The sequence below is a fragment of the Megascapheus bottae genome, chromosome 5 (assembly GCF_031878675.1).
Source record: "Megascapheus bottae isolate mThoBot1 chromosome 5, mThoBot2.hap1, whole genome shotgun sequence".
NCBI classification, from domain to species: domain Eukaryota; kingdom Metazoa; phylum Chordata; class Mammalia; order Rodentia; family Geomyidae; genus Megascapheus; species Megascapheus bottae.
This window is the reverse complement of record NC_143513.1, coordinates 5,046,594-5,059,645: the sequence shown is the minus strand read 5'-3', so window position 1 is coordinate 5,059,645 and position 13,052 is coordinate 5,046,594. Positions and strand designations below refer to the sequence as shown.

Below are 13,052 nucleotides of genomic sequence, written 5' to 3'. Positions count from 1 at the left end.
CCTTGAGAAAGCCCAAGGACAGTGTTCAGGCCCTGAGTTCAAGCCCTAGGACTGGTAAAAAAAAAATCCAGAGGATGCGGGCTAAGTCCTCATGACCTAAATATCTCTTAAAGGACCCACCCACCATCAAACTGACAGATGCACTTAAATTTCAACAAGACTTTTGGAGGGGACAGTCAGCCCTGTCAAGTTTATTATCATTAATACCTAATAATATCATCAATATCTAATGATATTATTTTTAATTTGGTTCCTTTAAAACAAACTTCTAGTGTTTGCATGTGGAAAATAATATTCATAAGCTCAGATTTTCTTCATCTAGAAGTATCACATTAGTAATTTTATGATTGTCAAAGAAAACTTTATTAAATTAGTAATATGTTATTATTATTAATACCAGTGTTATGTCCAGATGAAGAACACTAGTCTAGAAAGAAATAAATACAAACAGAACATTCATTGTGGATTTGTGATTACTACAAAGACTTCAAGATATAATAAAGCAGTGGAATTTGACTGTGAGACTCTTGAAAACATGCTGGTTCTAACTTTTGCTTTATAAACAAGACCTAAGGATAGCTAAATGATAGTTAAATCCTCTGTGTTCAGAGCAGGCCTATGCTACAGAGGGAGCTAATGACACCTACATTGCACTTTGTCCTTAATATGACACAGCTCTACAGTAAAACTGATAACCTGAAATTTCAGGAAATACTAAGTTAAAGACTATGCTGCAAGAAAGTGATAATGCTCTCAGTATACATATAAGTACTTCAATCGAAAGAGATGTAAGAAACATTAGATGATAAACTTTTCATCTCTTATATTGTTTGTTCCTGTCTTTATCACCAGTTCTGGGGCTTGAACTGAGTGCTGAACTGAGGGTGCTGACCCTGAGCTTTTGTGTTCAAGGCTAGCAGTCTATCACTTGAGCTACAGATCCACTTCTGGCTTTCTCTCTCTCTCTCTCTCTCTCTCTCTCTCTCTCTCTCTCTCTCTCTCTCTCTCTCTCTCTCTCTCTCTCTCTCTCTCTCTCTCTCTCTCTCATAGTTTAGTAGAGGGACCTTCCTGCCCCAGCTGGTACTGAACCATGATCCTCAGATCTCAGCCCCCTAAGTAGGAAGGGTTACATGTGTAAGTAACCAGTGCCTGCCCTAAACTTTCCATCTCTATTCATTCATCTGTAGCCTAGAAGGAATCTCAAGTTTTCTGAAGCAGAGATTAGAGTTATTACCAGTTATATCAGTAAATGCTGAAGCAGGGGCTGAGGAAATGACCCAAGTGTTAGGGTGGAGGAAGAGAAAGAAGAGCGGAGAAAAAGAGGAGGAGGAGGAGGAGGAGGAGGAGGAGGAGGATGAAGAGGAGGAAGAAAAGGAAATGCTGAAGTAGGAAGATCTTGAGTTTGAGGATAATCTGGGTTATATAGCAAGACCCAGTCTCAAAACAAAACAAAAAAATTAAAATACACCATTTTTCACACCTAATACCTCACAGATGATTCAATGAGAAGTAGTTAAGACTGCACAACAGTTAGCTTAAATCACAGAAGAAAAATTTCAAAATGGTGAAGCTGTGAGTTTGTGTGGAACAAATAACCCAACCACCACCTTCCCCTAAGAAGGGGGAAAGGTTACCCCCCTCCCAGCACTGGTGGCTCACACCTGTAATCCTAGCAACTCAGGAGTCTGAAATCTGAGGATCACGGTTTTTCAGCCAGTGCAGGCATGAAAATCCTTGAGACTCTTATCTCCAATTAACCACCATAAAACTGGAACTAGTGCACAATAAAATATATATATATTTAAAAAAAAAACCTGGAAGTGGTTCAGTGGCTCAAGTGCCAGAGTGCTAGCCTTGAGCTGAAGAACTCAGGGACAACACCCAGACCGAAAGTTCAAGCCCCATGGCGGACAAAAAAAAAAGAAAGAAAGAAAAAAGGAAAAAGAAGGAAGGAAGGAAGGAAGGAAGGAAGGAGGAAGGAAGGAAGGAAGGAAGGAAGGAAAGACATAGGTAAGAAAGGTAAGCACAGAGGCCTTATTAGAAAAGGATTATTCCTGGCTTCATAACTCATGTGAAGTGAGGCAAACATTACCAGGACATAGATATGCTTCACTGGGTTTATAACTTAGGGAATGTCTTCAAGACTCTGGGTTTATAACCCTTTAAAACATACGCCTCCTGGAAATTCTCAAACTACCCATTCTGTCATTTTTTAACTTCCAGGGTTTGGTCTTTAACCCAGATTCCAGTTTTCTCCATTTAGAAGTCCTGACAATGCAGAAACAGGAAAATATTCTCTTCTTGATGTGTCACAATAAAACGAAAGGCAACCACAGCATTGATATTCACAGCATTGCTTAAATCTGCCATCTACTTAAAATAGTGTGGTTCAACACTGGGAATTCCTCAGAGCAATCCCAGAGTTTCTTTGGTGATAGTGAAAAAGAAAGGGTAAAGTAAGAGTCCCCAATGAACTCAGAGAAGTCAATCATTGCTTTATTTCTATTTTTTTGAACTGGTACTGGAGTTTAAATTAAGGGCCTGGGCACTACTGTTTAGCTTTTTTGCTGTTGTTGTTCAAGGCTGGTGCTCCATCAATTAAGCTTCACAACCCCTGCTTGAATGCCTGCGCTTGTACTTTTATAGACTGAGCTCCCAAGTATGATATTTTAAAGGTAAGGTTCAATGAAAAAGAAAAAAAATTAAAATCAAGTTCAAAAGAGAAACATTCTCCAAAAAGAAGGGGGGAAACTTAAGTAATCTAAATAAAGATCCACAGCCCTATAGAAACAAATAGGTCTCATTTACCTTCATACCTAAATTTCCCTGTGCTGGTACTCATAATTTGCCTTAAATTCTAAATTTCTGAAATACTTCCCTACCACAAATATAATCATTATTACCAAGTTCCTTGTTTATCTCCTCCTCCACTTCCTGTTCCTCTTCCTCATTCCCTTTATTCTTCTCCTCCTTTTTGTGGTACTGGTATTTAAATTGAATTTTGTGCATGTTAGACTGGTGCTATACCACTTAAATCACATCTCCAGCTTTGTTTTTAATGATATGATTGTTTTTAACCCAGCTATCTTTCAATGTTCATTAAAGCTATATCAGTTCCACCATCTGTTCTTCATTTCTTTTTTTTCTTAAGATCTTTCTTGATTTCTCTTGTACTTGTTGCAGATGGTATTCAGGGCTGAGGTTATTTTAAGGTGGTGCTGAAGTCATTCCTGGGCCTGTTCTTTTGTTCGACAGTATACATTCTCATAAGCCTACACATCCAGGGTCACCTTACCAAAATAATTTACATGCCCACACCTGAGTTTTGCTGGTTATTTGCTGGTCTTACAAAATTTTCTGCCTAGGCTAGCCTCAAACCATGACCCTTCCACTTCAGCATTCTGAGTAACTAGGATTTCAGGTATGAGTTACCTGCACCCAGCACCTTGAAGTTCTGTCTGTTGATGCCTCTGTGTAGAATGTTACCTGAAGTCAGAGGCTGACAGCAGATAGATGCTTTCATTTCATCTGGGTCTCCCTACACAGTGAAGCAATTCTGTTTGCACTAATGATGGCTATTTGCTAACAACAAAAAATGCGAATTGCCATTTTACCTCCAATGGGCAGCCAACACATACTCATGTCTCATCCTTCACATCGCTTATTCCAGATCTTCACTTTTCTACCTCCAGGAGATCCAACACAAAACCTCCTCCCTCTTCCTCTGGACCAGATACTGACATTCCATGCAAACAAATGTATGCACATGACAGGGGCACTGCATCAGACACCAGCCGTAATTTATACACTAAAGCCTAGGAAAACCCTGGATATCCTTACAAAGAATCAATAGTTAAGGTTGTAGCTTTTAGATGTAGAGATTACACCTGAAAGAAACTACACAGTGCCACTTCCAAAACTTTATATTTTTATTTGTCATATTTTTCAAATGATGGACTTATAAACTCATATTTCTTAGGCAAAAAAATAATAACCCTGGAATTCAGAATGCCTTACTTCTGGTTCCAGCTCTGCTTGCTATATGAACTTCAGCAAGTCATTTAATTTCTCTTGGTCACTGAAATCATTGAATCAAGATCTGAATTTCATGCAGCTATTAATGATTCACTATCCATCTGTCCTCAGAGACATACCTATATGTGCTGGCATGTATAATCTACCTTCAAATTTTTCCTGTTGCATTCTCTCTTCCAGATTTCTAATGCAAGTACATATATGTGAGATAAAAACATGCCAGAAGCATGAGCCTGATACCTTACTCTGCATACCTTTGGCAGTTATAAAAAATAAATGTAGGCTGGGCACCAGTAGTTCATACCTGTAACCCTCTCTACTTAGGAAGATGAAATCTGAGGATCTTGGTTCAAAGCTAGCCCAGGCAGGAAAGTCCATGGTGGTTAATCTCCAATTACCCATCAAAAAAAAGTCAGAAGAAGAGCTATGGCTCAAGTGGTAGAGTGCTAGCCTTGAACAAGAAAAGCTCAGAGACAGCACCTAGGCCCTGAGTTCAAGACCCAGGATCTGCATGCATACATACAAACAAAAAAAGTAATTTTAGTTCCTATCACCTGCACTCCTCTGACCCCTCTGAAAGTTGAAAGTAGACTGATGACATAAAAGGTGACATTATATAACTTATTCTTCCAATAATTTCAGGACTATCCAACTGTTACAGATAAAACTAAAGGGAATGTTTAGAAAAGTATATTTGGGAGGCTGGGAGCATATCCTAGTGATAGAGTGCTTGCCTAGTATGTACGTTAGACTGGGGTTGGATTCCTCTGTACCACATACACAGAAAAGGCCAGAAGTGGTGCTATGGCTCAAGTGGTAGAGATCTAGCCTTGAGAAACCCAAGGACAGTTCCCAGGCCCTGAGTTCAAGCCCAGGACTGGCAAAAAAAATAAAAATAAAAAAGTAAATTTGGGGCCAGCACTAACTGGGAAACTAGGAGTCTTATAGGCCTTAAATATATCAGTAAATGTTCATGGCATTATCCTGTCTTGATTGAACCATAGAAATTAGTTCTTCTGAAGAAAATACATGTGTTCCAACCTGAGCTACATAAAGTGACTTTGCCTCAAAAACAAAACAAACTAAGTGAGGTGAGTCAAGTTTCTCCAGAAACCACCATCAAGGGGGATGCAGAGGAGATCAAGCTGAGAAGATTTCATACTGTTCAAGTAGGCAAGTCCCACAACATGTCAGAGAAGCAGAATAACTTGCAGAGGTTCCAAGAGATGCACCTGCTGAAGAAAAAGCACAGATCCAAGCTCCCAGTCAGGTTGATTTAACAAGTCCTGGAGTTCTTCATGATTCTGTATCCCACAAGCTGATTTCAAGATCACAGCAGATTCCCATTTCCAAATTTTGAAGGAGTAAAAACAAGTTCTACTTTTTTTTTTTTTTTCCGGTCGAGTCCTAGGGCTTGGACTCAGCCTGGGCGCTGTCTCTGAGCTCTTCAGCTCAAGGCTACCACCCTACCCCTTGAGCAACAACACCACTTCCTGTTTTCTGCTGGTTAATTGCAGATAGGAGTCTCACGGACCAGGCTGTCTTTGAACCGCGATCCTCAGATCTCAGCCTCCTGAGTAGCCAGGATTACAGGAGTGAGCCACCGCGCCCGACTCCTTTTTTCTTTTACCAGTCTTGGGGCTTGAACTCAGAGCCTCGGCACTGTCCTTGAGCTCCCTCAAGGCTCGTGCTCTACCACTTGAGCCACCATTTCTGGCTTTTTCTGCGTATGTGGTACCAAGGAATCGAACCCATGGCTTTGTGCATGCTAGGTTAACACATTATCTCCAGGCCATGCTCCCAGCCCTAAGTTCTTCTTTTTAACAAAATGAATACCAGAAAGTGCCAACATGTTCTGGGGGAGGAAGGCAGTGGGAAGAGGCACAGGAATGGAAGGGTAAGCAAATGCAGTTGTTATATGCAATGTATGCTATGTAAAATATGGACTATGTACCTTAAGAGATGGGAGAAATGGATTTGTAACCTCTTTGTACAACTACTTGATAATAACATTTTTCAAAAAATAAGTTCTATAAGGATGTAGTAAATTTAAATTTCGTTCTCCACCTGAAATTCAAGGACAAGTATCCAGTACCAGGGTGTGTTTTATTGTGGTAAGTGGCAATCTTGCATTTTAATATAGTTTCCTTTATCACTACAAGGCAGGGAAACAACCAAGATTTTAAGAGCCACATTTTGCCCTTGCTGCAAACCAGTCACTCAGCTTCCTACCTTGTTTCCACTGAACCAGAACTAAAAAGAGGGACAAAGTGCGGCCTCTGATGGGACGGCCTTTCCCCTGAGTTATTCAAGCGGTGGTCTGCAGTGGTAAAAATCATCAATAGTACCGCCGGGGTGGGGGGGTGGGGTTGCCAAGTCTGGAAAGTTATTTAAAGTTGGGGGTACGGAATTACGGGTAATGAAGCAAAGCACGAGCCTCGCAGCCCCCGCCGGAGCTGAACCCCAGCGACGAGCCCCTGGGACCCCGGCCTGGCAGGGGGCGCGACGCCGAGCTGGAGGCGCAGAGGGCGGAGGACCGGGGAAGCGGAGCGTCGGCGGCGCCGGACACCGGAGGAGCACCGGCGGGGTCCCCACCGCCCGCCCCCGGCCGGGGGTCCGCGGGTACCTGACTGCGGGCGGCCGGTCCACAGCCCCCTCCCGCCGCCCCAGCCGGACAGGAGGCCGGTTCTCCACAGGGCCGCTGCCCTCGTCAGCATCGCCCGCCTCACCGCTCGGTGGCTGCAGGGCTGAGGGAAAAAGAAACCCGAATAGCGCAGCAGCGCGGCCACCTGAGACCCGAGACGTCCGAGCCCCGCCCCTGCCAAGGCCCGCCCCCGACAGGCCCCGCCCACGGACGGCCAGGCGTCACGCCAGGCCCCGCCCCCACGCCGGGCCCCGCCCCCACGCCGGCCCCGCCCCACTCAGCGCACGCTCTCATCCGTTAGGGCGGGAATCTCCTGGAGCCTTCCTTCCGATAACTGTAAATTTAAATCTGCAGCTCCTACTAAGCAGAGCCGGGTGTGCAGAATCCTTTCCAGGGGAAGTGTGGCCTCGGCTTTCCCTTCCTCTTTCACTTAAATCCATTCGCCCTCCGCGGCGCTCTGTCACCACCGCCCTTGGCGGAACCTTTAGTCAGCAGGAACGGAAGTACCCCACGGACGCGCGGCCGGAGGACCGTTCGGGGCCCTGACTTCCGGCTCTCTCGAGGCGCGGCGTTCGGTGCAGTTCCGGAGGGAGAACGCGGCCGTGAGGCGTTCATCTCTTGTTCCTGGCATGCAGCGACCGAATTTTCGACCCCCGACCCCTCCTTACCCCAGCTCGGGTGTAGGAAGTTGGGGTAACGGGAGCAGCTTCCGGGGTGCCCCAGGCGGGGGCGGGCCACGGCCGCCCTCCCCTCGGGACGGGTTCGGAAGCCCGCACCGTACGCCACCGTTCGGGCCCCGGGCTCGGCCCTACGGGAGCAGCCACTCTCCGCGACACGGCGGCAGCTTCTCGGGGGGCCGGTTCGGGTCCCCGTCCCCGGGCGGCTACCCCGGCTCCTACTCCAGGTCCCCCGCGGGGTCCCAGCAGCAATTCGGCTACTCCCCGGGGCAACCGCCGGCCTTCGCCCAGGTAAACCTACCAGGCGGCGTTTGCCGAGCTCTACTGCAGTGGCGGGCAGACTGCTACTATTCCTTGACGTGATTCTCTGGTGTATAATAACGAGTGTTAGCCCTGCTGCTTAGATGAGTGAGCCCTTACGCACAGATTTCCTTAAGCTTCCTTTTCCTCTCCTGGACTGGCGGTGGGGGGCGGGGGGCGAGGGTCTTGCGGATCTGTCTCGGAACCCTCGGACTCTCGAGAGAAATGTGGATGAATCCTTGATGCATAGCGTCTTTGGTTTAGGTTGGTGCCCTTTTACTGTAACTCACCTCCCCTCTTCGCTTCTTCTTTTTTAATCCTTTCTTGGAGCTACCTTGTCTTCTGCTACAAGTTCTTTCGAGGGCAAAGTTGGGGTTTTCAGGTATTTCTTGTTCCTCAGTGAGAGCCAATGCAAAGTAGGCTATATTTCTGGTGTGGCCAGAAGATTACTCTGGCCAACAACTTGGATTCACAAGATGTTTTCCAAGATCTTTGCTAAACCTACTGTACCCTGTAGAGCCTGCATGTAGGAAAAATTTCATGTTCTAGCACTTTAAATAACTTTAAAAATAAGCCTTAATTTCATAAAGTGTTTCTGGGAAAAATTATATCACTAATTGGACTTGAGTCTATCATCACTTGTATTTGTGCAGAGTTAATACATTTAAAACTGCAAAGTATTTGAGGTCACTTTGTGCAAGAATTATTAATAAGCATACAAAACTGGTTTAAGCACTTAACAAAAACGAAAAAACAGATGAAAGGATGCATAAACTTTGTAGCTAAATATAATTGATTTCACATAAAAACTTATCTATGTGATTTCCTACTACCCTTTAACTGAAGGATACATACCAATTATCTCTAGTATTTTTTTTTAACTGATGGTTTTTTTCCTGAAGGGTTCTCCAAGGACATCTACACCATTTGGATCAGGGCGTGGTAGAGAGAAAAGAATGTCTAATGAGTTGGAAAGTTATTTCAAGCCTTCAATGCTTGAAGACCCTTGGGCTGGCCTAGAACCAGTATCTGTAGTGGATATAAGTCAACAGTACAACAATACTCAAACATTCACAGGCAAAAAAGGAAGATACTTTTGTTAACATTTCTGAAATTCAACTGGAAGCTTCATGTGTCAGGAACATCTTGGACAGAACCTTAACTTGTGCAATTAAGTTGAACCCCAAAAATGACTGAATAATCAATCATTAGTTGGATCTTGTTGGCATTTCTCATAGCATTGCTGTGGTTACTAGAGAAGAAAGTAGGATAATTTTAAGTATTTAGCTCTGTGAAAGGGACTACCACATTTAGCAGGTTTATAGTTTCCATATATTTAACATTCCTGGCTATATAACAAACATTTGTTTTCTGATGCTTTTCCAACCCTTTAAAATAAAATATTTGGTGTTTATAGTTGTAGTGTGGTTGTGTGCTACAATTTTTTTTAAATAGAAATAGTCGAATAATGCTCTGTAATTACTTTGGATTTGTAGATAAAAGTTTTGGAAACTCAAGCCGGGCACCTGGCCAGGTGTAATCCTAGCTACTCAGGAGGATGAGATCTGAGGATTAAGGTTCGGAGTTCAAAGCCAGCCCAGGCACAAAAAGACCTGAGACTCTTATCTCCGTTTAACCTCTAGAAAACAAGAAGTGGGGCTTGGCTCAAGAGTAGGGCGGTAGCCTTGAGCTGAAGAGCTCAGGGACAGTGTCCAGGCCGAGTTCAGGCCCTATGACCCACAAAAAAAAAAAAAAAAAAGTTCTTGAAAAACTTCTGAAAATTAAGTAGATAGACCATCTTTTAAAAAAAACAAATCTGTTTATAGAGAAAGTAGAGACTGGCAGAGTTAAATTCATATTGATTATAACCACTTTTACATTCAAATTTATCTAATGGTTATATCTTGAAACTTGGGCATGGTGGCTCATGCCTGTAACCTTGGCTGCTCAGGAGGTAGAAATCAAGAGCATCCCACCTTGAGTTCAATACAGATAAAAACATGAATCTGAAAAGCAGGACTAAAAAGGAGCCAAATGTGGGACTGGTGGAGTTGAAAGCTCAGTACTGCCAAAATTAAAACTTGATCTAAAGTCATAGAAACTACCTTAAAGCACAAACTTATACTTACTTAAACTAGAACCCAAGCATAGCTAGATTTGTGTTCACTCTGAATCTCTCCTTTTTTTTTTTTTTTTTTGCCAGTACTGGGGCTTGAACTCAGAGCCTGAGCACTGTCCTGGGGCTTTCTCAAGGCTAGAGCTCTAGCATTTGAGTCATAACACCACTTCCAGCTCCTACTATGTATGTGGTACCAAGGAATCAAACCTGGGTCTTCATGCATGCTAGGCAAACATTCTTAGCACTAGGCCAAACTCCTCCATTTAGTAGTTATTTTCTTTTTAGGACAAAAAGATATACTGGTTAGTTTCTTGAGTCTGTGACAAGAGTCAATGGTGAAGAAAGCATCTTAAGGAAGGAATGATTCATTTTGGCTCATTGTTTGAGCAGTGTTGGTCCAGAGTCAACTGAATGAATCCATACTTTAGACCTCAGGCAGTTGGCAGTATGGCTGTAAGAGAATGTGGCAGAGGATCCCCTCTTGGGGGCCAGGAAGTAGAATGACAAAAAGAAGAGGTATTGTGTTTGAAGAATAAGTGGGTTTATATGTGTGAAACTCAGGCCAAAGCCTAGCACATAGTAAGCATCAAGTACTTTCTCTTTCTGTCCATTTATAGAACTGTGCCTGCAAAATATTAGGCAAAAATATTTTGTAAATATAAAAGTTGTTCCAGTACTAGGGCTTGAACTCAAGGCCTAAATATAATAATTCTGATTACAAGTGTTATATTACTCTGCCTACCCTCCATGTATATGAGGCATTCAGCAATTTTGTCCAGTATTTTAAACAAGTCTTTAATTTACCATCCATATATAATTTATTTTTGTTTTTGGCCAGTCCTAGGGCTTGCACCCCAGGCTTGGACACTGTCCCTAAGTTTCTTTTGCTCAAGGCTAGCACTCTACCACTTGAACTACAGTATTACTCGGCTTTTTCTGTTTCTATGGTACTGAGTTTCGAAATGAACAAGGACTTCATGCATGCTAGGCAAGCACTCTTTCACTAAGCCACATTCCCAGTTCTTATTTAATATATGCTGAGGTCATGATGTATAATGAAGTTTGATAAAGAAGTGTGATTGCTAAAGTCCCCGAGTTTGTTGGGTTGTTTGCAAAGATGAAGTTAAGAAACCAGGCACGATGGAGCATGCCTATAATCCAGCTACATACGAGGTTGAGGCAAGAAGATTCTTGAGTTCAAGGACAGCCTGAAGAACTTAACAAGATCCTATCTCAAAAAAGAAAAGGGAATTAGGGGAAAAAAAGTTGTCAGTATATTTCTATGATTATTGAAAGATATTGAAATGTAACTCTTAATTGTTTATGTGCGTTTTTTCTGTTGTACTGTTAAATGAAATATTGAAAGTGAAAATTCTTACAAGTCACCAAAATCTACTTCCGTAGATCTTTTTCTGACTTTTAAAGTATTTGTCTTCATGAGCCAGCCATGGTGGCTCACACCTATAATCACCATTCAAAGCCAGCCTGGGCACTAAAAGTCTTGGAGACTCTGATCTCCAATTAACCACTGGAAAACAGGAAGTGGCACTGTGGCTCAAAGGTTAGTGCAATCAGTAGCATTGAGCTAAAGAGCTCAGGGGACAAAACCCAGGCCCAGAGTTCAAGCCCCACAACCGACCGAAAAAAATAAAAATTGTCTGGCTGGGAATTTGGCCTACTGGTAGAGTGCCTGCCTAGCATGCACAGAGACCTGGGTTCGATTCCATGTTACCACATACACAGGAAAAAAAAAGTCTGAAGTGGTGCTGAAGCTTAAGTGGTAGAGCTCTTGCCTTGAGAAAGCCCAAGGACGGTGCTCAGGCCCTGAGTTCATGCACTAGGACTGCCCCTCCCCCTGAAAAAAAGTGTATATTCCATTTAGTGTGTATTCAATTGTCAAAGTTGTTTTGCTGTTTTCATTTTTTAGGGATGTCTATGTGCTGTTACTGGAAATTGAACTCGGCTTAGGTACTATCATTTTTTCACTCAAGATTGGCACTCATCATTTGCACTATAGCTCTACTTCTAGGTTTTTGTACATTAATTGGAGTAGGAGTCTCACAGGTTAACTACCCAGGATGGTTTGAACTGTGATCCTCAGATCTCAGCCTCCTGATTAGCTAGTATTACAGGTATGAGCCACCCCAGCTCCTTGGTGTTTTTAACTGATAAATGGAAAGTTTATGTCCTGCATATAAGAACTTCACAGTCCCAGTCTCTTTACCCATAGTTGACTGAACTTGTAGACAATAAGCATGCCCTTAATAGATGAATGGACTTCATGACAAACTGGTACAGCCTGGCAATGGGGTGTGCTTGAACAACGGGAATGCCCTAGAGAACTTCCTATTGCCCAAGAAAAGAAGCCAATATGGCTCTAACTATGGCCTTCTAGAGAAGGCAGAGAAGATCAGTGGCTGGGTATTCAGAGTGGCATGAAGCCAGGCACCGGTGGCTCATGCCTGTAAAACTCAGGAGGCTGAGATCTGAAGATCACAGTTTAGTCAGCCTGGACTGGAAAGTCGGTGAGGCGCTTTTCTCCAATACACTCAGAAAAAGGTGGAGGTGGTGCTGTGGATCAGGTGTAGAGCACATGCCGTGAGCAAATAAAAGCTCAGGGTAGTGCGCAGAGTTCAAGGCCCAGGACTTGTGGGGAGGACTGGCTGAGAAGAGGGAGCGGGAGGAAGAACACGGGACTGGGGGCCGGGATTGCGCTTGCGCCGTGTGCGGGACCGAGGCCGCGATTGTGTAAACCTGGAGTCCGTAGGCTGTGCGGCACAGAGGAAACCCTAAGACAGCTCTGAAGGCCCAGTCCGTCAGTAATGGCACAGACGCCAATGCCAGGCGCATGTGGACACTGCCACAGTGTCCAGGCGCTGGGCTTCGCCCTGCCGGGCGTCGGGGACATCCTCTGCAGTGGGCGCTGTCCAGGTTGCTTCTCTCCTGCCCCTCAAAGACCGCCGGCTCCGGAGGAAGGCGACAGTGAGGTGAACCCGGCTGACCACAAAAGAGACGGACCAGGGAGGACAAGGTGGGACCACTGCCCCCGCGTCAAGGATTTGAAGGCCTCACTCAGGCCCATGATGAGTACATTCACACCGTTCCCCGTTATTGTGGGGGCCTGGTGCCCATTGGAGGCTCCCCACCCAGGGCTCCGATGGGCAGGACCCCGGCCCACGCTCGGCCCTGCCCAGCACCTGGCGCTGCTCAACTTGCCAGAAGCACCAGAAGCCTCAGTGACCAACTGGGACGAGCACGTAGGTCCGAGTACCCACAC

The 13,052-nt window shown here is 44.3% G+C and overlaps 2 protein-coding genes across 2 annotated transcripts in view; one reads left to right on the top strand and one right to left on the bottom strand.

The window, feature by feature from the left end:
• Sugct (succinyl-CoA:glutarate-CoA transferase) overlaps window positions 1-6,825 on the bottom strand; it is a 552,732-nt gene extending 545,907 nt beyond the window's left edge. The window contains exon 1 of the mRNA XM_090332615.1: window positions 6,662-6,825. Coding sequence (XP_090188741.1) covers window positions 6,662-6,752 — 91 coding nt within the window. The 5' untranslated portion in view covers window positions 6,753-6,825. The remainder of the gene's footprint in view (window positions 1-6,661) is intronic.
• A 138-nt stretch (window positions 6,826-6,963) lies between these two features.
• On the top strand, window positions 6,964-11,508 carry Mplkip (M-phase specific PLK1 interacting protein). The gene is made up of 2 exons (XM_090332614.1): window positions 6,964-7,647; window positions 8,559-11,508. Exons 1-2 carry the CDS (start codon window positions 7,309-7,311, stop codon window positions 8,757-8,759), a joined length of 540 nt encoding a protein of 179 aa, XP_090188740.1. The 5' UTR covers window positions 6,964-7,308; the 3' UTR covers window positions 8,760-11,508.
• The last annotated feature ends 1,544 nt before the right edge of the window (window positions 11,509-13,052 follow it).